General features: G+C 44.5%; 1 protein-coding gene across 1 annotated transcript in view; it reads right to left on the reverse strand.

Annotated features, from left to right (window-relative positions):
* LOC115171794 (ras-related protein Rab-26-like) overlaps nucleotides 1-25285 on the reverse strand; it is a 111640-nt gene that overhangs the window by 45996 nt on the left and 40359 nt on the right. Inside the window, exons 3-5 of the mRNA XM_029728939.1 lie at nucleotides 19755-19796; nucleotides 18030-18096; nucleotides 7199-7251 (exon numbers count right to left, since the gene is read on the reverse strand). Coding sequence (XP_029584799.1) covers nucleotides 7199-7251; nucleotides 18030-18096; nucleotides 19755-19796 — 162 coding nt within the window. The remainder of the gene's footprint in view (nucleotides 1-7198; nucleotides 7252-18029; nucleotides 18097-19754; nucleotides 19797-25285) is intronic.

Raw genomic sequence — 25285 nt, forward strand, 5'->3', positions numbered from 1 at the left:
TAAAAAACAAATATTATAAAATAATTTATCTTTCCGCTCTCTGGGTTTTCAGAATTTTCCATCAATTCGCAAGTGGCTGAATCTCACCTGAGAAATCATCAGAGGGAAACAGCGCCCCTCTGTCTCAGTATGTGTAGCCCATGTATCTGATGCTGTCTGGAACAAAAGAGTATGACATGTTGCTGTTGTAGCATTTGATTGATTAATGCCTGCATGCATTTGGCCTCCCTTGACAAAACAATAATATGGAAGAAGTTTGAACCACCAAGACTCTTCCTAGAGATGGCCGCCAGACCAAACTGAGCAGTCGGGGGAGAAGGGCCTTGGTCAGGGAGGTGACCAAGAACCAGATGGTCACTCTGATAGAGATCCAGAGTTCCTCTGTGGAAATGGGAGAACCTTCCAGGACAACCATCTCTGCAGCAGTCCACCAATTAGGCCTTTATGGTAGAGGCGCCAGACGGAAGCCACTCAGTAAAAGGCACATGACAACCCGCTTGGAGTTTGCCTAAAGGCACCTAATGGACTCTCAGGCCATGAGAAACAAGATTCTCTGGTCTGATGAAACCAAGTTTGAACTCCTTGGCCTGAATGCCAAGCGTCATGTCTGGAGGAAACCTGGCACCATCCTTACGGTGAAGCATGTTGGTGGCTGCATCATGCTGTGGGAATGTTTTTCAGCTGCAGGGACTGGGAGGCTAGTCAGGATGGAGGGAAAGATGAACGGAGCAAAGTACAAAGAGGTCCTTGATGAAAACCTGCTCCAGTGCGCTCAGGACCTCAGAATGGGGTGAAGGTTCACCTTCCAACAAGACAACGACCCTAAGCACACAGCAAAGACAACACAGGAATGGCTTCAGGACAAGCCTTTGAATGTCCTTGAGTGGCCCAGCCAGAGCCCGGACATGAACCAGATCTAACATTTCTGGAGAGACCTGAAAATCACTGTGCAGCGACGCTCCCCAACCTAACAGAGCTTGAGTGGATCTGCATTGCTTCTACACCTGCATTGCTTGCTGTTTGGGGTTTTAGGCTGGGTTTCTGTACAGCACTTTGAGATATCAGCTGATGTAAGAAGGGCTATATAAATAAATTTGATTTGATGAATTGGAGAAACTTCCCAAACACAGGTGTACCAACCCTGTAGCGTCATACCCAAGAAGACTTGAGGCTTTAATCGTTGCCAAAAGGTGCTTCAACAAAGTAAGGGGTCTGAATACTTATGAAAATGTAATATTTCAGTTTGTCTAAAAACCTGTTTTTGCTTTTTCATTATGGGGTACTGTGTGTAAATTGATGAGGAAAAGCCTTATTCCATTTTAGAATAAGGTTGTAACAAAACAAAATGTGGAAAAAGTCAATGTGTCTGAATACTTTCCGAATGCTCTGTTAATGGTCACTGGCCTGAGATGATTGAAGTTCAATATGTAGCATAGATGTAGCCTAGTAGGCTCACATTAACCAGCTAGCTAACCTAGCTGATTCATTGTTGCCCATGCAAGGAAGTTAGGCTACCTAGCTAAAATGTTTGCTAGCCTATGAAAACAAAAACTAAAAGCGTACAGAGCCATAGACCGTTTTGCCAACATGAAAGAAAGAAGGACGGCATTGGCGTTCAAATAGTCTACAAGTAGGGTGAGTCCCCCCCCCCCAAAAAAAAAAAATGTTGACTTGCAACGCACTCAGAAATCAATATTTGCTTTGTGGACTTCACCTGACAGACGTTGCTCTCCGGTTTTGTGATGAAACAAATGTAGGTGTAGTTGAATTTATTCCGCCACTGTGTGACTGTTGTCTTTTTGTTGTCATGGCCTTATTGTATATCACGATGGCGTATAAATGAACATCACAACATATGGTGAAATATGGATTTTTTACTGGCTTGGCTTCTTCAGTGATTTTACCTACCGTCTTTCCACCCCTACTCTTGTCCACGGTGGTCTGCGAACCCACAACCTTCTGTCCTGCAACCCTGTACACTATAAAAACATATCTAAATTCCTGCATTGCCATGTAATGGTTGCAAAACAAAGAACAAGTTTCCAAAACTGCATATCTAAGGCTCTGGTCTGTCCAAGAAGTGAGGGTAAACGGTAGACATGTTCTCTGCTATCCACATTGTTTTAATTATTATTAGTGGTATACGGGAAGGTCACTTGTTTTTTATCAAGTGTTCAGGGAGGGTTTAGGTCAAATATATTTTGCTGAATGGAGGACCATCCGTTTTCATTTCAGAGTGGTCCGGTATTCTCCATGTAATCCTTATTATAAATAACATTCACTCCCTTACAGTTTAAAGTCAGTTAGTTTTGAAGGACACCGTGCATGATCAGTAGTTCTCCCACGGGCCATTCTCAGTCTCCTGTGGTTCTGATGTGTGTGCCTCTCCAATGTCATCTGGGGCTAGACTGATGCATGGCAGGGGGGCGATAGAGGGTTAGGGGGATAGAGGATCCAAGGATTGGCCCACTCGTTTCTCGCTCCTTCTTCGGCCTGTTTTTTGGTGTTCATCACCATTAGCATTAATTAACATGTATTAGCTCTCGTTATGGTCGTTAGGCAGCGGAGCACCGCTGGGCATCTGCAGCCCATCAGCGTGTCACCCCAGCTGTAATCTTCAGTGACTGAATGAGGATGCCAAGGCAAGGGAGATGAGAGGAGGAGAAGACAGGAGAGGAGAGGGAAGGGAAGATGGGAGAGAGAGGGGATCTGAAAAGAGAGGAGATGGAAAGGGAGGAGAGGAAGAGAGTGAAGAGGAAAGGAAAAGAGGAGTTGAGGAGAGAAGGAGAGGAGAGATGGAATGGCTTCTCTCTCGTTCTCATTTCCAGTGGTAGTGACAGTAATTGAGGGTGAGACACAGCTGCCTCTCCAGGAGAACCTGGCTTTATAGTCCTCATCTCTGGGCAGATGGCCAAACCATATTTCTCTCTTTGAATTGAGTGGCAATAACAAGAACAACTCTCTCTTTATCACTCTGTCCTCTCTTCTCTAAATCCCTTCTTCTAAAGGACTCTCATCTCCCATGGCTGTTAAGAATGACCACACCTTCTGTTGTATAGGAAGGCAACTTTGTGGAAACAACACCAGGTTGTTTGGCACATCATTCTGGACACAGACATGAGATCCTGTGTTGCACAGTTGGTAAGAGTGTGCGCTAGCAACACCAGGCTTGTGGGTTTGATTTCTGGTGGGATCACATACGTATACTAGCATGTCTGTAGGTAAGTTTGTACAAAAGCTTCTGCTAAATTACCTCTCCCTTTTCATATAGTAGGAAGAGAAATGCTTTTAGATAAATAGTATACGCAGGATGTAAATGACTTGCAGATGTCATTGATAACATACCCATGGCACTGAAAGCATTGGAAGTCTTGCTCTAACAAATGAGGCAATCCTACCCTTCAACATCAACACACAACAAAACAACTGTTACAGTAGGGTACAGTTAAATCACTATAATACATAGAAGATGTCACACTCTTAGAAACAAAGGTGCTATCTAGAACATAAAACAGTTCCTCGGCTGTCCCCATAGAATAACCCTTTTGGTTCCAGGAAGAACCCTTTTGGGTTCCATGATAAACCCTTTCCACTGACACTTCTACATGGAACCCAAAATAGTTCTACCTGGAACAAAAAAGGGTTATCCTATGGGGACAGCCGAAGAACCCCTTTGGAACCCTTTTTTGTAAGAGTGCAGTTCTAAAGTAGTGAGTACTGGGCTGGTAGTGTCTGTCAGAAAATGGGTGAAGCATGAGCCTGCTATAATCACACCATATGTGGATCTCTCTCTCCTACACTCTCTCCCTCTCTCATCCCTCCCCCTTCATCCTCTCACTCTCTTGCTTCCCAACTCTCTGTGCTTCTCTTACTGTCATCTCTATTCCACTTCATTCCTTTATTCACTTCTTCACTTTCACGGCTCAGTCTGGCCCTGACACAAGTTCTGCCCTGGCCCTGACACAAGTTCTGCCCTGGCCCTGACACAAGTTCTGCCCTGGCCCTGACACAAGTTCTGCCCTGGCCCTGACACAAGTTCTGCCCTGGCCCTGACACAAGTTCTGCCCTGGCCCTGACACAAGTTCTGCCCTGGCCCTGACACAAGTTCACACATTGTAGAAATGATGATAGAATTGTTAACATTTCTTCCCATGTTCCATTCTAAACACCCTTTCACGAGGCTTGGAGAAAATGTGTGTGTGGAGTCATAAAAATAAGGAATTTTAAAAAGACGACTCGCAATCAGACATTTATTTCAGTGGGTGGTAAGATTTCGGTAGCCATTGGCATAATGATCCAAATTGCCTTCCCATGCAAGTTAGCATGTAGAGTAAGAAAGCCCTTTGAAGAGTCCTTTAATGAAGCTATAGCAAGTGATGGCACAAATATAGAGGCATGGGACACTACAGAAATATAAGCTCTTTATTATATTTATAAGCAGCACACAAGCCTATAAATCCCACCCTATAATAGCCCTTTTGACCAGTAAGATCCCACTGGTATGAACTATACAATCCTTCATATCTAATTCACACTGGGGTTGCAAAATGACTCTCTTTCCCAAAATGTCCAGGCTTCCCAGAGGTCCTGGTTGAAACATTCCTGGAATCAGTTGAGAATAATCCTCCTACCTGGAATTCTGTAAAACCTGGGAATTGTGGGAAAGATACCGACATTTTAGAACCCTACTTCATACACCAGAAAAACGTGACTTGGACTGCAATGCAATAAATCACATAACTTGTAGATAATGAATGTCTTCTTTGTGAGTGGTTGGGTAATTCTTATCTACGCCATTCTTCATCCTGTTATCTGGGACCAGTGTTCCTGCTGCTGCTGCCAGAAGGAGGCCAAACCATTCTTCATCCAGAGCTAACATACATATCCTGGCTACAGCCATCCAATCCTGCTCATTGTGTTCAGTTTCATTTAAAGTTGAACACATTAGTTGAAAACAGGCCTGAAATCCTAACTTGAGGGACTTACATGTAAATAGAGTTTTCAAGCAAATCTTCTGTTGGCATGAATGCATGATTAACATGTAATTTCTTTAGAGTCAAAGACGTTGGAGGGGGAGGGGTGCTAAGATGACATATGGAATTGTTTTAGGATGGTTATACTATGGAGAATTTTGCCATTAGATTTTTCAGTTTTAGGACCCATTTACGTGTATATATATATATATATACGTAAAGGGGTCCTAAAATTGAAAAATCAAATGGTGAAATACTCCATAGCATAACCATCCTAAAACAATTCCATATGTCATCTTAGCACCCCTCCCCCCTCCAACGTATTTTTATAAATATAAAGCAATTATTTGATAAAATATAGATTTTGGCCTATACTACGCATTGAATAACGCATTTATGAATGTCAAAAAAGGATTTGAAGTGTATGTCCTATATCTACGAGATATAAGAAAGCTCAGGAAATATTTTGTTTCATAGATTTTTTTACACATATTTAACCCCCTTTTTTTGGGTAGGCACAAAACTACCTTCATACTTCCATTGTTTTTTAAAAACCGGTACCGGTTACCTTCAGACGAGTCCCATTAGTTTGTAGCCCAAATCGTTGAAGGCCTAACAGAAGTTGGCAAACAGAAGTTGGCACATCGACTTCAGACGATACCGACTTCCTTCAGACGATACCGACTTCCTTCAGACGATACCGACTTCCTTCAGACGATACCGACTTCCTTCAGACGATACCGACTTCCTTCAGACGATACCGACTTCCTTCAGACGATACCGACTTCAGACGATACCGACTTCAGACGATACCGACTTCAGACGAGACTCCTGACACTTATGGGGGTCGGAGAGCAAATCTGAGAACACATCATGTTCGTGAGTCTCATCTTTCCATAGAGGGGTCCTATTTTGTAGGTCAAACCTTTCGGACGCTACAGACATTTACGTGAGAAGAGCGATTTTTGGGATGTCTCATGGTCTGACAAACACCACTCTAGCTCTGCCACCATTCACCTCAGATTGAGACACATCCAATGCAAAAAAACTAATATCTCTAGCTTAAACTGACATATTTTGATGGGGATTTTTATGTTATGCAACTTCAATTGATGCAACAGTGCGTCAATCAACTCTAAGGGGTTTTAAGTTACGTGTGCACATCTCAAGTTAGGCTTTGTACTGTAATGTAGTGTACGCAGCATACCTGGGTTCAAATACTATTTCAAATCTTTCAAATACCTTGAGCGTTTGCCTTTGCCTGTCTGGAGTACCAGGTGGGCGGGGTTTACATGGGACATCTCTTTTGGTTCCATTGCAACAGACAAGCTCAATCAAGCACATCTTATTAATACTATTATTTCAAATAGTATTTGAACCCAGGTCTGGTAGGCAGCAGGTCCAGTTCATGGGCATGAGGTGTAAGGGAAACAATGAAAACAAATCAATGTACCAATGATTGCCACAAGTGTTGATGCTTTGGTGTAAAACTTTACCATATCTTTTCAGAAAATTGCGTAGGCTTCCCTAAAAACCTTTGACGTTAGGAAAAACATCAAACTTGAAAGTGAATAGCACAAGGTATGTGGTGAGCACACAGAACACCAGATTTTTCCATCTCGTAGAATGACTAATCACAGGTCTGAGGCAATACCACAGAGTGATAGAAACACGCCCTGTGAGCCACATCCGTTCAGTGGCCATCAGCACACTGTTAGAGGCTCCGCTGAGAGCTCTGGTGATGAGGAGAGACAGACATGCTCGCAGACGGACAGACAAAGACAGACAGACGGATGGTCCTTGAGGCAGCCTATAGGGAGACAGAGTCACACAGACAGCCGGGACTAACAGCCCCCCTAGGGCTAAAGCTACACTGTCAATCACACAGACAGGGGTACAATCTCTCCCCCTCTCCCTCCCTCCCTATTGCTGACAGGTGCAGCAGCAGCAGATAAAGAAAAGACAGGATCTTACATCCCCTCCACGCGCAATATAATGATATATCATAACACTGTTATGGCTTTGTTACAACATGACACTTGAGAGACAGACATATTTTCTCCATTATCAAACATACCTCCAAGTCACTTAGAAAGCTTCTAACACAATAATTAGCAAAAAAGGTTCTATGAAAGCACTTGGTCTGCTTATTTCAGGCTATTTTCAGGGCTTATTAGAACAAAAAAAGGGGAAGAGAAAAGAAGATGAGATATGGAGAGTCCTACCTTGATGTTGTCAAAAGATGTTCTGTTGGTCACGTCATAGAGCAGCAGGAGAGCTAAGATAGAGACAGAGAAAGAGAGGAGAGAGAGAAAATGGTAGTGAATTAGCAGGCCTGGTAGGACCCATTGACAACGAAGAGATAATTTGAAACTAATTCTCGGCTAACTTTCCAATTTGTCCTTTAGGCTTAGCCTCTTGGACCTGTGGCATCCCAATTAGTTCACGGTTGACTGAGTTCCTTTATTTATTTTTATTGAGGAGGGCACGTAACACAGAGTACATTCTCCTTCTTGCTCTCTGCGGGCCTGATTAAGACAGGCCTGCCCTACACAGCCAGTCAGCCTTCCCAGGCTCAGAGAGGACAAGGCCTAAAAATGTGTAAACATTGCTTTTGAGATATATCCTTTATGACAAGCAATTCTTACATAATACATATTTCAAAAGACCTAACAAACATATCATAGGCTCCTGTTTATATGATAGACGATCCACAGACAGTGTGATATTAAATTCATTAAGACAATACCTGGAGGCAGAGTTGACAACAGAGAGAGATAGTGAGAGACGGAGGCAGAGTTGACAACAGAGAGAGATAGTGAGAGACGGAGGCAGAGTTGACAACAGAGAGAGATAGTGAGAGACGGAGGCAGAGTTGACAACAGAGAGAGATAGTGAGAGACGGAGGCAGAGTTGACAACAGAGAGAGATAGTGAGAGACGGAGGCAGAGTTGACAACAGAGAGAGATAGTGAGAGACAGAGGCAGAGTTGACAACAGAGAGAGATAGTGAGAGACGGAGGTAGAGTTGAGAATAGAGAGATAGTGAGAGACGGAGGTAGAGTTGAGAATAGAGAGATAGTGAGAGACGGAGGTAGAGTGGAGAATAGAGATAGTAAGAGACGGAGGTAGAGTGGAGAATAGAGAGATAGTAAGAGGGAGGTAGAGTTGAGAAGAAAGATACTGAGAGACGGAGGTAGAGTTGAGAAGAAAGATACTGAGAGACGGAGGTAGAGTTGAGAAGAAAGATACTGAGAGACGGAGGTAGAGTTGAGAAGAAAGATACTGAGAGACGGAGGTAGAGTTGAGAAGAAAGATACTGAGAGATGGAGGTAGAGTTGAGAAGAAAGATACTGAGAGATGGAGGTAGAGATGAGAAGAGAGATACTGAGAGACGGAGGTAGAGTTGAGAAGAAAGATACTGAGAGACGGAGGTAGAGTTGAGAAGAGAGATACTGAGAGACGGAGGTAGAGTTGAGAAGAGAGATACTGAGAGATGGAGGTAGAGAAGAGAAGAGATACTGAGAGATGGAGGTAGAGATGAGAAGAGAGATACTGAGAGACGGGGGTAGAGATGAGAAGAGAGATACTGAGAGACGGAGGTAGAGTTGAGAAGAGAGATACTGAGAGATGGAGGTAGAGATGAGAAGAGAGATACTGAGAGACGGAGGTAGAGTTGAGAAGAGAGATACTGAGAGACGGGGGTAGAGAAGAGAAGAGAGATACTGAGAGATGGAGGTAGAGATAAGAATCTGAAGGATCAGGTTACAGTGGGTCCGCTCTACAGCGCCCTCTCTCTCCCGCAGAGGGGAAGATGGTCGTTTTCTGACGGTCATTGTAACGATTGTCGTCGGGAGACGAGGAAGCGGACCAAAACGCAGCTGGGAGCGAATACATGTTTATTTAACGCACTAGAATTAAACATGTACACAAAATCAAGGAAAAACTGCCAATACGTTACGTGCTCAAATAACGAGACAACAACCCACAAACATTGTGGGGGAAAAGGAACTTAAATGTGATTCCCAATCAGACTTCACAAGCGACAGCTGTCTGATTGGGAAATCACCCCCGAGCCCAACATAGAAATAAAACACAAAGAAAGGCTATAACCAAAACATAGAAAATAAAGCATAGATATGCCACACCCTGACCAAAATAGCAGAGTTCACCTGGTCAGGGCGTGACAGTACCCCCCCTCCAACGGTGCGTACTCCCGGCGCACCAACCTAAAGTCTATTAGGGGGGGGACCCGGGTGGGCGCCTCACCCTCGGTGGAGGCTCTGGCCCCGGGCGTGTTTCTCCCCCTGCCTCCACCCTAGCCCTACCCCTCTGGCCCGGACTGGACCACTGTGGAGCGGCATGCTCAGGCTCCGGAGCGGAGCCGTCGACCGGAACAGGATTGGGCACCGGTGGACCAGACACGGGCCGTGCCGGACTGTGGACACGCACCGTGGGCTTGGTGCGGGGAACAGGAACGGGCCGGACAGGACTGTGGACACACACCGTGGGCTTGGTGCGGGGAACAGGGACGGGCCGGACAGGACTGTGCACACCCCCCGTGGGCTTGGTGCGGGGAACAGGGACGGGCCGGACAGGACTGTGGACACGCACCGTGGGCTTGGTGCGGGGAACAGGGATGGGCCGGACAGGACTGGGGACACGCACCACTAACCTGGTGCGGGGAGCAGGGACGGGCCGGACAGGACTGGGGACACGCACCACTAACCTGGTGCGGGGAGCAGGGACGGGCCGGGCCGGGCTGGGGACACGCACCACTAACCTGGTGCGGGGAGCAGGGACGGGCCGGACAGGACGGGGGACACGCACCACTAACCTGGTGCGGGGAGCAGGGACGGGCCGGACAGGACTGGGGACACGCACCACTGACTTGGTGTGGGGAGCAGGGACGGGCCGGACTGGACTGGGGACACGCACCACTAACCTGGTGCGGGGAGCCGGGACGGGCCGGACTGGACTGGGGACACGCACCACTGGCCTGGTGCGGGGAGCAGGGACGGGCCGGACTGGACTGGGGACACGCACCACTAACCTGGTGCGGGGAGCAGGGACGGGCCGGGCCGGACCGGGGACACGCACCACTAACCTGGTGCGGGGAGCAGGGACAGGCCGGGCCGGACTGGGGACACGCACCACTGGCTTGGTGCGGGGAGCAGGGACGGGCCAGACAGGACTGTGAACACGTACTGGTGACCTGAAGCGTGGAGCTGGTTTAGCCACTCGTCCTGGCTGGATGCCCATTCTAGCACGGCATGTGCTGGGCATGTCCACCGGACGCACCGGGCTGTGCGGGCGCACTGGCGACACAGCGCGCAACTCCGCTTCCCATGGCTTGGTGCGGGGAGCAGGGACGGGCCGGACAGGACTGGGGACACGCACCGTGGGCTTGGTGCGGGGAACAGGAACGGGCCAGACAGGACTGTGAACACGCACTGGTGACCTGAAGCGTGGAGCCGGTTTAGCCACTCGTCCTGGCTGGATGCCCATCCTAGCACGGCATGTGCTGGGCATGTCCACCGGACGCACCGGGCTGTGCGGGCGCACTGGCGACACAGCGCGCAACTCAGCATACCATGGCTCCTCCTCCAGATCTTCCCTCTGCAGGTCCTCAATCAAACGCCTCATCTCCTTCTCTTCCTCCGCCGTCATCCCCCACGAGAGCAGTGGTCTGGGCTCTTCCTCTGCCCTTCCAGACCACCCCATTAGCCCCCCCAAAAAAAATTCTTGGGGGTGTTTTCCGGGCCTCCTCGACCGCCGCCTGCGACTCCGTCTACCGGCTGGCTTTTCCTCCTCGACCTGGGAATCCTTCCGCCAGGGTCCTTTCCCCGACATGATCTCCTCCCAGGTCCAGAACTCCTTTCCCTCGCGAGCCCATCTCTCGCGCTCCTTTTCCTCCCGCTGCTTGGTCCTGGTTCGGTGGGTTGTTCTGTAACGATTGTCGTCGGGAGACGAGGAAGCGGACCAAAACGCAGCTGGGAGCGAATACATGTTTATTTAACACACTAGAATTAAACATGTACACAAAATCAAGGAAAAACTGCCAATACGTTACGTGCTCAAATAACGAGACAACAACCCACAAACATCGTGGGGGAAAAGGAACTTAAATGTGATTCCCAATCAGACTTCACAAGCGACAGCTGTCTGATTGGGAAATCACCCCCGAGCCCAACATAGAAATAAAACACAAAGAAAGGCTATAACCAAAACATAGAAAATAAAGCATAGAAATGCCACACCCTGACCAAAATAGCAGAGTTCACCTGGTCAGGGCGTGACAGTCATGCAGTACTGAGAGAGGATTTACTCTGTAGAACAAAGACATTCTTCCCGCCAAAACTCCATCATCCAAAAGTGGGGAATTAAATAATATTTCTGTAAATCCAAGCAGTTGGAGTGGTCCGTGGGTACTTGAAGAATAATTATGTCAGATCAGTTGTGTTTGGGTATCTCACGAAGGACAGTATAACATAACTGTATGTCTGAATGTATATATTTCCCAGTTGTCAGGGTCACATCCAAATGTGTGGGAACGTATATGATTAAATATGAAACTATTTGTGAGAAGATGTAATGTGAAGTTAGCCTTCTAAATGAGAGAATTGTTTTTCATATGAAGTCTTAACCAAGTCAGTTGGCCACGCTCAAGTGAGCGCAGACATTACATCGGTGTCATGGAGCACCCCCTTTCCCCAGAAGTGTATAAAACCCACTTCCGACAAAATGTACATTAAACCAACAAGACCAACAGTGTGAGCTGAGAGGGACGTAATGGCTAGAACTCAAACTTCAACAGAGAACATCTCTACAAAACTAAAGACTACACAGGAACATTCAGTCTGCAGCTGTTTAAGTACTTTAGTCTGGTAAACATGACCGAAAACTACTGGGTGGTACTCTGAAAGATCCATTCTGGAAAACATTTCCCTATCAAATGACAATTGGTACATCTGACGTATCCATAATAACGAGCTACAACTACGAAAGACTGATCTCTGGTGGACAAACCAGAGACTTAAAGTCGACTGACTCTCCAGCAGACGGACCGGCGATCAGAGAGAGACAGCAAAGGCATATACTCGTAAATATATAAATTGCAATTCCTTTCGAATGAGTGGCTGTTCATGTTCAAAGTATAAGCATTCCCATGAGCATAGTTATCAGCAGTGTGTACGATAGAGGAGTCCTTTGTCTTATCTCCCGCTCTTTCTTACCTGCCCCTCCCTTTTCATTTGGTGTAACAAGCCGTCATATCGGTTTAGTCCACTAGGGACTTTTCATTGTATCATGTTAGTAATCAATGTGTAACCTATTCTGTTTGTGTTTACGCACTTCTGTGTGATTATTTAGTTAGTTAGCAAATAAATAATTAAGCCAATTGGTATATCACTGATTCATCATTTATGCCAGGGTTCGTGCAGATATCCAAGAGTTTGCGACATTTGGAATGAGACTGATAGAAGAAAAACAATTAATTAATGTCTGATTGGTGACTGAAATGTAAGCGATATTTAGATCTTTAAGATTACATTCGGAAAACGGTAACTCGTTAAATAAACTTTTTCCGTGGTGCCCCAAGATTTTGAATGAGTTAATTTTTGCGGAATTCATTTAAATATCATAATAATTAAACATAGTTAATAGATTTGATAAAACAATCGACATCACATTAATGATAGTCAAGACAAGACAATGGAGATACTGAGAGATGGAGGTAGGCGCGCACATAGACTCTCACTCTCTCTCGTCACAGAATACATCCATAGCTTTGTCCCTAAAATAATACACCCCTCCCACTCTTCATCCCACCCCTCCCTCTCTAAGTTGTAAATCACCAAACTCAACCACACCCTACACTGATCACCATGCGGAACACACCAGCCTAGCCTATACCTAGTCTACCCACAGCTCTCCTTCCTACAGGAACATCCACAGATAACAGCACACTTCATTTATCATGCTCCTCTGTGGCTGAGTCTGTTGCCACTCCGAGAGAGATGGAGGAGTCGAGGAGAGGACGGTCTTTTTCCCAAATCTCTCTCTCTCCCTCCCTCTCCGATTTAAGAGGCTTTATTGACATGGGAAACATATGTTTACATTGCCAAAGCAAGTGAAATAGATAATATACAAAAATGAAATAAACACAAAAAAATGAACTGCAAACATTACACAAAAGTTCCAAAAGAATAACGACATTTCAAATGTCATTATTTCTATATACAATGTTGTAACGATGTGCAAATAGTTCAACTACAAAAGTGAAAATAAATAAATATGGGTTGTATTTACAATGGTGTTTGTTCTTCACTGGTTGCCCTTTTCTTGTGACAACAGCTCACAAATCTTGCTGCTGTGATATTTCACCCAAAAGATATGGGAGAATATTAAATTACTCTCTCTGAGCAATGACTGTAGATTTCTGTAGGATGGTAAACAATTAGGGAAAGATGATGAAAGATTAGGGTAATGAGAAAACAGAGGAGGGGAGTGTTTGTTCTCCCTCTAGCTTTATCTCAGATCTGTTTGTGCCGTCTTGCCATTTCCTGAGGTCATTGTTTGGGAGGAGCTGGCAAGACAACACAAACAGATCTGGGACCAGGCTATTCACCATCTAAAAACCAGGATGATTAATTTAGCCACTTCCACATACATCCCTGTCTAAGTAGAGCGGGTGTGGGCTAGGCTATAGTAGTGTCTCTCCACTGGGCTATTTGTTTCTGGTTGATGTCCTGTCTCTCTTATCTGTCTGATTGCCAGACAGGGTTCTACTCAAAGGGAGAGAACGGAGAAAGAGGAGGAGATTATATATATATATATTGAGAGGAGGAGATAGATAGATAGATAGATAGATAGATAGATAGATAGATAGATAGATAGATAGATAGATAGATAGATAGAGAGAAAGAGAGAGACTGTTTTATTATTTCTGGAAAATGTTTTATGCACTGCACACAATACTCTCAGCGCTGAAAAAGTGAAGTGGTACAGTAGAACTCTTTGCTGTTGCTGAGAATTTCAGTGAGATCTGCCGAGCTGTGGGAGGCAGTGACTGGCTGCCAGGGGTTTGACTGTCTTTGCTTTACTAAAGCTGTAGAAATCACTGAAGCAGTCCCTCGACTAATGTCTGTGCCTCGTTGACTTCAAAAGGAACTGAATGTGGCGCAAATGGCACCATCTTCCCTACGTAGTGCACTACTTTTGACCATAGCCCTATGGGACCTGGTCAAATGTAGTGCACTACATAGGGAATAGGGTGCTATTTGGGCTGCAACCACTGACTTCCTATCTCGCAGGGTAGCTGAGGAGTTGTTTGGGTTACAGAAACGTCCCAGGGAAACATATCAAAAGCAAAAGCTTTGGGGTTATAACCACATTCAGTTGATGTGGATGAAGTGTTTATGTGACAGGGTGTAGAGGCTAAAACATACACCCCCACATACCTGATCAAATGGCTGAGTGGAGAGCTGGAGCATACATTTTAGTCACTTAGTGTAGCAGAAGCTCTTATCCAGAGCAACTTACGGTACTGAGTGCATAAGTTTTTGTATTGTTCCCCCGTGGGTATCAAACCCACAACCCTGGCGTTACAAGTGCCATGCTCTACCAACTGAGCTACACGGGAGCCACACACACACACCCCCCCCCCCACACACCCGCATGATAAGGATGATAGTGGTGATCATGATAATGATGAGGAAGAAGACAAATATGATGATGAATATTATGATGATAAGGACATGAAGATGAAGGAGACACTGCTGTTGATGATGACAATGATGATGTCCATATCTAAATGTAACCTTTTCAATGATGAATATAATACCTTTTGTTCTAATAAAGCCTCTAGAGAGGACAGGTCAGCATGCTCTCTGTCTGTTTCCCTGCTGAACAGGCCGGTCCAGCCCGGTACTGCTTTAGTGGAGATTTATGTCAATCTGGCTAGCCGGAGGAGAGGAGTTTCTCTTTTTAAAACCATTCCAATACCACCTGGAGTGGACACCAGTGGCACCGGTAGCTAGCTAGCTACAACAAAATAGAATGTCACTGCAACAACCGTTGATAGACGTAGCTGGTAAATCCGCTCTGGCTAGCTACTCCGATTTCAGACCATGGGTAAGATAGTCTAGCTATCTACATTTTCAGATATTACACGTTTCTAATTTTGACATAGTCTTTTCATTCCAAGTTAAAGTGTACTGTTAGCTAGCGAGCTAAAGTTAGCTCGCTCGCTAGCTAATTATTTTTTCTTTATTTAACTAGACAAGTCAGTTAAGAACAAATTCTTATTTTCAATGATGGCCGAGAAACAGTGGGTTAACCTCTACGGGCTAGGGGGCAGCATTGAGAATTTTGGAAAAAATATGTGCCCATTTTTAACTGCCTCCTACACCAACTCAGAAGCTAGAATATGCATATTATTGTTCAGGTTTGGATAGAAAACACCCTAAAGTTTCTAAAACTGTTTGAATGGTGTCTGTGAGTATAACAGAACTCCTATGGCAGGCAAAAACCTGAGAAGGTTTCATGCAGGAAGTACCCTGTCTGACAAGGTGTTGTTGTTCTTGCTTCTGTTTATTGAAGAGTCAGGATCTTAGCTGTAACGTGACAATTCCTAGGGCTCCAATAGGCTCTCAGAACCCGGGAAAAACCTGAACGATGACGAGGCAGCCTCAGGCTGAAACACAGAATCCTCTTTTCCAAGTGTCCCATCAGTGGACAATAGAATTAGGCGCGTGCGCGATTCGACCCCGTGGAGTATTTTCCTTCGGCTGTTTAGCTAATTGCAGATTCCCGGTCGGAATATTATCGCTTTTCTACGAGATAAATTGCATAAAAATTGATTTTAAACAGCGGTTGACATGCTTCGAAGTACGGTAATGGAATATTTAGAATTTTTTTGTCACATTCTGCGCCATGCGCGCGACCGTGATTTAGCATTGGGATAGTGTCTAGAACGCACGAACAAAACGCCGCTGTTTGGATATAACGATGGATTATTTGGGACCAAACCTACATTTGTTATTGAAGTAGAAGTCCTGGGAGTGCATTCTGACGAAGAACAGGAAAGGTAAGACCATTTTTCTTATAGGAAATGTGATTTTGGTGAAGGCTAAACTTGCCGGGTGTCTAAATAGCTAGCCCGTGATGGCTGGGCTATGTACTTAGAATATTGCAAAATGTCCTTCATCCGAAAAGCTATTTTAAAATCGGACATATCGAGTGCATAGAGGAGTAATGTATCTATAATTCTTAAAATAATTGTTATGCTTTTTGTAAACGTTTATCGTGAGTAATTTAGCAAATTGTTAGTAAATTCCCCGGAAGTTTGCGGGGGGTATGCTTTTTCTGAACGTCACATGCTAATGTAAAAAGCTGGTTTTTGATATAAATATGAACTTGATTGAACAGACATGCATGTATTGTATAACATAATGTCCTAGGTGTGTCATCTGATGAAGATCATAAAAGGTTAGTGCTGCATTTAGCTGTGGTTTAGGTTTTTGTGACATTATATGCTAGCTTGAAAAATGCGTGTCTGATTATTTCTGGCTGGGTACTCTGCTGACATAATCTAATGTTTTGCTTTCGTTGTAAAGCCTTTTTGAAATCGGACAGTGTGGTTAGATTAACGAGAGTCTTGTCTTTAAATAGCTGTAAAATAGTCATATGTTTGAGAAATTGAAGTAATAGCATTTCAAACGTTTTAAAAATCGCGCCACAGGATTACACTGGCTGTTATGTAGGTGGGACGAATTCGTCCCGCCGGTCCCATAGAGGTTAACTGCCTTGTTCAGGGTCAGAACAACAGATTTTTACCATGTCAGCTCGGAGATTCGGTCTTGCAACCTTTCGGTTAATAGTCCAACACTCTAACCACTAGGCTACTTGCCGCCCCAATGTTACATGTATGATCTATTATTCGTATCTCAGAGCCATTTGCTTTGCTTGTTATAGCCTAATGTTAGCTAGCTAACATTGAACCTAGTAGTAACGTCACGAGTTGTGATTATGGTTCATTGTTTAGCTAGCTAGCTACATGTCTTAACAATAGACTCCACTATGCAAGTGTCCATTTTAATAGAATGTCACTGCGACAACTGTTAGCCAGTTAGCTTGGGTGCTTTGACTGCTGTTAGGACAGAATGCTCAGATCAACCCTTAAAGAGATGGGTGGAGCTAAAGCTTAAGAGGGTGTGAACGATGCTGAATGGGTGTAGACAAAGAAGAGCTCTCCAGTAGGTACCAAAACATTCAAAAGTGAGGTTACAAGTTTATCAACATTCAAAGCAGAACTACTTTCCAATTGTTCCTCATATGCAGTGAATAATATACAATTTTGTAGCTCTGTGTCGCAGCTTTTATCCGATGTAAAAAACAATTTCAAATGTTGCTAAATAAGACCGAATCAAGGTGAGCGCATGCCTTTAAGGAGACTGGAAACGTTAGAAACATGCACCATGTGAATATGCTATCTATCCACCCATCTATCCACCCACCCACCCATCCATCCACCCACCCACCCACCCATCCATCCACCCACCCACCCACCCACCCACCCATCCATCTATCTATCCACCCACCCATCCATCCATCCACCCACCCACCCACCCACCCACCCACCCACCTATCCACCCACTCACTCAGCCATCCAGAAAAAAAAGAAGAAAAAAAGATGATTAATTTAAAGACAGTCATGCATTCAAGACAAATGGTAATAATCAAATTGCATGCTCACAGACATGTACACAAATAAGTGAACCATACATTTTATTCAGCTAATTTACATATCATCCTGATCTGCATTTAAATGTTATTAAACTCAGCATACTAAGCAGCACTGTAAATAACGTATAATGCAGCTTGTTTCTTAATGAGGGAGAGAATCCCTCTTGTTTCTGTCACCACAGCAGCTGGAGCGGTATTGAGACAGAATCACACAAGTGTGCGATTGTCTGGGTGTGTGTGTGTGTGTGTGTGTGTGTGTGTGTGTGTGTGTGTGTGTGTGTGTGTGTGTGTGTGTGTGTGTCTGTCTCACCATTGGCGTCACGGTAGTAGGCGTGTGTGACGCTGCGGAAACGCTCCTGTCCAGCTGTATCCCAGATCTGGAGAAAGAAGAAAGAAGAAGAAGGAGAACTATTATTATTAAAGGTAAATGTATAATTTCCCATTGGGGTGAATTCTAAGTTCTCAAGTCAAATTGTCACTGACTCTTGCAGTGATGTCAATGGGAAGTTAGGATTCACCTCTATAGGAATGAATCATTTCAATACCACTGTTTCATTGCTTTACTTAAAGCTCCTTTGAGGTAAGACATAGATTTAAAGACTCAAACAAAAATTCAAATGGCATTCACTGTAGCTCTAACTTAACTTAAAGTAGGGGGTAGAGGACCAATTTAGAATTGATGTTAGGAAAGTTTTGAACTAGTATTCAAACTGGGGGGAAAGCTCGATAAGGAATATGGCGTCTTAGTGACTTCCCAGCATGCTGTGCAGGTAGGTGAAGCGGGCATAAGGCATCAGGTCATACTCATGAATATAAACTAGTGGTTGCCTTCGCCCTGTCACCCCATTCGTCCAACCTCTGTGAAATTTCTGCTAATTATGCCTCTCAATCTCCTCCAGCATTTGCTACTGTCCCCCATTACCTCACCACTGGCCCCCCCGAGGCTACCATCACAACACGTTTCCAGTCCAGGGGTTTGCTTGCTAGGTGGTTGCATCCCTCGACCCTCATGTTGGTTTATAATGAAAGAAATTTTAAAAGCCATTTTTTTGTGCAGTGGAATTTCAATCTATGGTGGCTGGCTCTGTGTATTTGAGTTTTCAGTTGATTTGTGTTTTTCTTTCCTTCTCTCCCTCTTCCTTTCTGTCTCCATTCCACCCACATCATACAGGTACTGAAGGCTTTAATACTGTTTCTACTCCCCCCCAATACTCATGAATATAAACTAGTGGTATAAACATGAATATAAACTAAATCTTTGACTATGTGCAGACTCAGTGAACATAGCCTTGCTATTGAGAAAGGCCGCCGAAGGCAGACCTGGCTCTCAAGAGAAGACAGGCTATGTGCACACAGCCCACAAAAAAAAAACTATCCAATGTACTGGCTTTGGCAATGTAAACATACACTTCCCATGCCAATAAAGCTTCTTAAATTGAATTGAGAGAGAGAGAGAGAGAGAGAGGAGGATGAGAGAGAGAGACAGAGGGAAACAGAGAAAGGGAGAGAGAGAGAAAGGGAGAGAGAGGGAAAGGGAGAGAGAGGGAAAGGGAGAGAGAGGGAAAGTGATGGAGAGGGAAAGGGAAAGAGAGAGGGAGGGAAAGAGAGAGGGAAAGAGAAACAGAGAGCCTCTATAGTGAGTGACTGGGGTCAGGAGAACATTGGGCTTAGTGTAGAAAATTCATGGAGATATAACTACTGAATCCTAATTGTTTTTATTAGTTATTTAGACAGAAAAATGAGGTTACTGATTGTGCACTTAATCTGTGGTGATAACCCTGATACATCACTGTAGGAGAGATGGGAATACACACACACACACACACACACACACACACACACACACACACACACACACACACACACACACACACACACACACACACACACACACACACACACACACACACACAAACACACACACACACACACACACCACGCCTGATGGGGTAACAGGGGCTGTATAGTTTGGGCATCACACTGATGAGGATTGAGAAATAAAGACAGATTATAGAATCCATTATAAGGCTCTTACCTGAAGCTTCACCTTCAGTCTGTCAATGTTCAGCAATTTATTCTGGAAAAGGAAAGCAGGAATATATGAATGGTCATTAATGAGACATACAGTGCATTCGGAAAGTATTCAGACCCCTTGAATTTTTCCACATTTTGTTATGTTACAGCCATGTTCTAAAATATATTCAATTGTTCTTTCCCCTCATCAATCTACACACAATACTGTACCCCATAATGACAAAGCATAAACTGCATTTTTTACATTTTTGCAAATTAAGTATTCAGACCCTTTACTCAGTACTTTGTTGAAGCACTGTGGGCAGCGATTACAGTTTAGAGTCTTCTTGGGTATGACGACAAGCTTGCCACACCTGTATTTGGGCTGTTTCTCCCGTTCTCTGCAGATCCTCTCAAGCTCTTAGGTTGGATGGGGAGCATCAGTCCCTGCCGCTGAAGAACATCCCCACAGCATGATGCTGCAACCACCATGCTTCACCGTAGGGATGGTGCCAGGTTTCCTCCAGATGTAACGCTTGGCATTCAGGCCAAAGAGTAAGATCTTGGTTTCATCAGACCAGAGAATCTTGTTTCTCATGGTCTGAGAGTCCTTTAACTCCAAGCGGGCTGTCGTGCTTTTTACTGAGGAGTGGTTTCCATCTAGCCACTCTACCATAAAGGCCTGATTGGTGGAGCGCTGCAGAGATGGTTGTCTTTCCAGAAGGTTCCATCTCCACAGAAGAACTCTGGAGCTCTGTCAGACCATCGGGTTCTTGGTCACCTCCCTGACCAAGGCCCTTCTCCCCCGATTGCTCAGTTTGGCAGGGTGGCCAGCTCTAGGAAGAGTCTCGGTGGCTCAAAACTGCTTCCATTTAAGAATGATGGAGGCCACTGTGTTCTTGGGGACCTCAATGGGGCATACATTTTTTGGAACCCTTCCCCAGTGCCTCAACACAATCCTGTCTCAGAGCTCTACGGACAATTCCTTCGACCACATGGCTTGGTTTTTGCTCTGAAATGCACTGTCAACTGTGGGACCTTATATAGACAGGTGTGTTCCTTTCCAAATCATGTCCAATCAATTGAATTTACCACAGGTGGACTCGAATCAAGTTGTAGAAATATCTCAAGGATGATCAATGGAAACAGGATGCACCTGAGCTCAATTTCGAGTCTCATAGCAAAGGGTCTGAATACTTATGTATTTTAATACATTTGCTAAAATTTCTAAAAACCTATTTTCACTGTCATTATGGAGTATTGTGTGTAGATTGATGAGGAAAATGTTTTATTTAATACATTTTACAATAAGGCTGTAACGTAACAAAATGTGGAAAAAGTCAAGGGGTCTGAATACTTTCCAAATGCACTGTACATAAATAGCTTAGGTAACCAAATCCAATGTAGATGACATTCTCTCTCGCCGTGTGTGTTCGTGCAGCTACAGTGTGTGAGAAACTTCTCCCCATACTTTACAAATCAAGAAGAGATGGAGAGATCCTTCCCTTCACTCCTCTCCTTCCTGATGGCAAGCCTCCACCTGTCTACCTCTCCTTTGTCTCTTCCTCTTCCCTCCATCAATAATGCAGTGTTCCAGGTCCCTTTGTTAATAACGTTGGCCTGTTCCTCCAGAGGATCTCCTCATCGCCCCTTGTTCTCCTCCTTCTCTCACCTAACCCTGTTTTTCTCCCCCTCCTCTCACCTAACCCGGGTCCTCACCCTCTACTCCTCCTCCTGCTCCTCTCACCTAACCCTATTATTCTCCCTCCCTCCTCCTCCTCTCCTCCATCCCTCTCTCTCGATCTCATCTTCTTAGTCCTTATTCTATAACCCAGCTCTCTAGTGATGAGCTCCACTGCATTCCACTCCTCCCTCCAGAAACAGCCTGCATACAGTCAGCATGGCTCTTCCCCAAGATCAACACCTCCATACCACTTAGTGAAGGAAGCAATTTACATGTAACTGCAAAAAGAAAAGAACACCAACACCAAGTGTAAATAGGGCTTTGGGCCACCACAAGCCAGAAAAGATGTAATGCTCCTTGGCATAGATTCTACAAGTGTCAATAGGGCTTTGGGCCACCACAAGCCAGAAAAGATGTAATGCTCCTTGGCATAGATTCTACAAGTGTCATAGGGCTTTGGGCCACCACAAGCCAGAAAATATTTAATGCTCCTTGGCATAGATTCTACAAGTGTCAATAGGGCTTTGGGCCACCACAAGCCAGAAAATATTTAATGCTCCTTGGCATAGATTCTACAAGTGTCAATAGGGCTTTGGGCCACCACAAGCCAGAAAATATTTAATGCTCCTTGGCATAGATTCTACAAGTGTCAATAGGGCTTTGGGCCACCACAAGCCAGAAAATATTTAATGCTCCTTGGCATAGATTCTACAAGTGTCAATAGGGCGTTGGGCCACCACAAGCCAGAAAAGATGTAGAATCTATGCCAAGGAGCATTACAAGTGTCAATAGGGCTTTGGGCCACCACAAGCCAGAAAAGATGTAATGCTCCTTGGCATAGATTCTACAAGTGTCAATAGGGCTTTGGGCCACCACAAGCCAGAAAAGATTTAATGCACCTTGGCATAGATTCTACAAGTGTCTGCAACTCTATTGGGGGGATGCGACAGCATTCTTCCGACAAATTCCATTATTTGATGTTTTGTTGATGGTGCTGGGAAAACCCTGCTCCAGAATCTCCCATAACTGGTGTTCAATTGGGTTAATATCTGGTGACACACACACACACACACACACACACACACACACACACACACACACACACACACACACACACACACACACACACACACACACACACACTAAAGCACTATGCTCCTTTGAGACACCTCCTCACTGAGATCTCTTCTAGCCATGGTATCCAAAATAATGGGGAAGTGGTCATTTTTATACATGACCCTATACATGATGGGATGTTAATTGTTTAATTAACTCAGGTTACCACACCTGTGTGGAAGCACCTGATTTTAATATACTTTGTATCCCTCATTTCCTCAAGTGTTTCCGTTATTTTGGCAGTTTCCTATATATTGACCATGCATTCTAAGTAGTACGCTAGTGTGGATATTGGAACTTAGCCATCAGTGACTCAGCTCAACGTGGATGTTCTCTAAGATCCTACAGCCACAAAGTGACAAACGGCAAAGTTCAGCTCATGGCTACAGCAAGGTTAAATACCACAGACAGTTCTGGGAAGTCATCTATTCTTCCATCGATCACAGGTCAATGTGACTATTCTACAGGGCATTGTCCTGGGAAAATCTCCAAACTGGTATCTTGAGTTACGCAGAATTACTGTCACTAGGCCTGGGATTCAATATGATCGATCGCACGTTGCCGACAATGCAGCTTTTAAAAGACAATATTACTGCTTTCGCGGAGATTGCATTCATAGTAAAATACTGCATATGTCAGCTTGATCAGAAATGACCTTTAAAATGGTGCATTGTCGACAAGCACGATGAGATTTAATCCCGGATTAGATGTTTTAGGTCAATAAAATAAAAGCCACCAAAGGTACAGTAAGTATTCATGATATTAAACATATCCTTTTTTTTTATACCTTACTCTTTAAATCCTGAACAAAAACAGTTGATTCATACAATTTGTTTTTTCTCAAAGACCCTCCCGGGAGCCATTCCATATCCATGGTTACACAACAAACTGACCAATAAAAACTCAGTTAATCTCTGTATCCAACCTATCAGGGGACACTTCTTAGTTCCTCCTCATCAATTAACATCTTTAAAGTGTGTATACTTGTGTATCTGCATGTATCTGTGTACCGAGGTAGGGAAGGCATATATAAATTACAGTATGACTCCCCTCTAAAGATAAAACTATTCAATCTCTGATCTCACCTCTGTTCACAAGCTTACATCAACATTACAATGAAGCAAATCAAAGCACAAACAAACAACATGCAGGTCTGATTCATCACTAACGCCATGGCAACCCCATGGTGACGCTCAGAAAACAGTCTCAGATTATCCCTTGTTGCTGTGAGATGCGCCTGACCCCCCTGCTTTCCCTTCCCCGGGGAAACAGAAAAGATGCTCTACTCCTTCAAGATCGCCTACTCCGCCCACACAGAGCACTACTGATAAAGATACAATCTTTGATGACTTGTTGATTTACCCTCCCAGGGTTCCAGTGAAGAGGACTCATACATATTCAGTGGTGGTGTTCATTAAGCACCAAACAGAAGAAAACAGACTGAAACAAGGAGGGACTACCTGGATGGATCCAATAAAAAAAATAAGCTAATTTTCACTGCCCGTTGCAAAATGTTTAAAAACATTTTCCATTGCGTGCCCTAATGAACACAACCCTGGGTTGTTCCTCTCAGTAATCACAGTCTAAGACATGAGTGAAGTCTCTGTGTGTCTCTGTCATGAAAGACAGCTCACATCGTGCTTCAGGCCTGTTGAATATTCAGTGACCCAGAGAAAACACACTGTAAAGTGGTGCCCTGTGGGGTTTAGGATACAGCTCGCTAGAATGCACTGATAGATGGGATGACTAGGCCTAATCATCATGTATCATGTCTAGGTCCACTCAGCCTGATGGCATTAGAGCAGCTGAAACTGCCACAGGACTCCAATGGGCTCTCTCTCAAAGGGTTGATTGCGGAGGCACTGCCAACAGGTATTGTATGATGGTCAATAGATCTGTCAATCTACTGGGGCTGAGAGAAGCTGTGTTCTCCTCGCATCAATCATTATCAGACACATGGATCAATCTAACACTGTTTTACAGGCTAAGAATGTTTGAAAAACACATGACTGAACATTATTTAGTTTGAGTGATTCTGTGAGGGAATCTCCCTCCCTCTCTCAGATCCTTTCCATTCCCAAAGCGCCAGTCAGACCATCCCCATACATATATACTACACACACACACACACACACACACACACACACACACACACACACACACACACACACACACACACACACACGCCTACAAAATAAAATGATACTACTTGATAATGTAGACTATTTTCCATTACAGTAAAAGCTGGATAAAGAGCTCTCCTATTTGCACTTAATATATAAATAAATCCCAGGCATATTTCTCAGAAGAGCTGCGGAGAGTGCATTTATAATACAAGATTTAAGGCAAGTGTTTTCACAATGTACTGACTGAAGGCCCTTCAAGGTATGAAACTAAAACACTGATAGGAGAGTAAGCCCTGTTAGCTTTCCTGCCTTTTAGTTCCTACAGAGTGGAGGAGATGAATTAACAGTGATAATACAGTACTAGTGGAGGAGGGAGAGAGAGACCGAGAGAGAGACAAGAGAGAGAGAGAGAGAGCGCAAGAGAGAGCGACCAACCGAGTGAGAGACCGAGAGAGAGAGAGTGACCGAGAGCGACCGAGACCGAGCGACCGAGACCGAGAGAGAGTGACCGAGACTGAGAGATAGCGAAAGAGAGACCGAGAGATAGCGAGAGAGAGACTGAGAGATAGCGAGAGAGAGACCGAGAGATAGCAAGAGAGAGACAGACCGAGAGAGACAGACAGACAC

This window comes from Salmo trutta, chromosome 32, assembly GCF_901001165.1.
Source record: "Salmo trutta chromosome 32, fSalTru1.1, whole genome shotgun sequence".
Classification (NCBI taxonomy): domain Eukaryota; kingdom Metazoa; phylum Chordata; class Actinopteri; order Salmoniformes; family Salmonidae; genus Salmo; species Salmo trutta.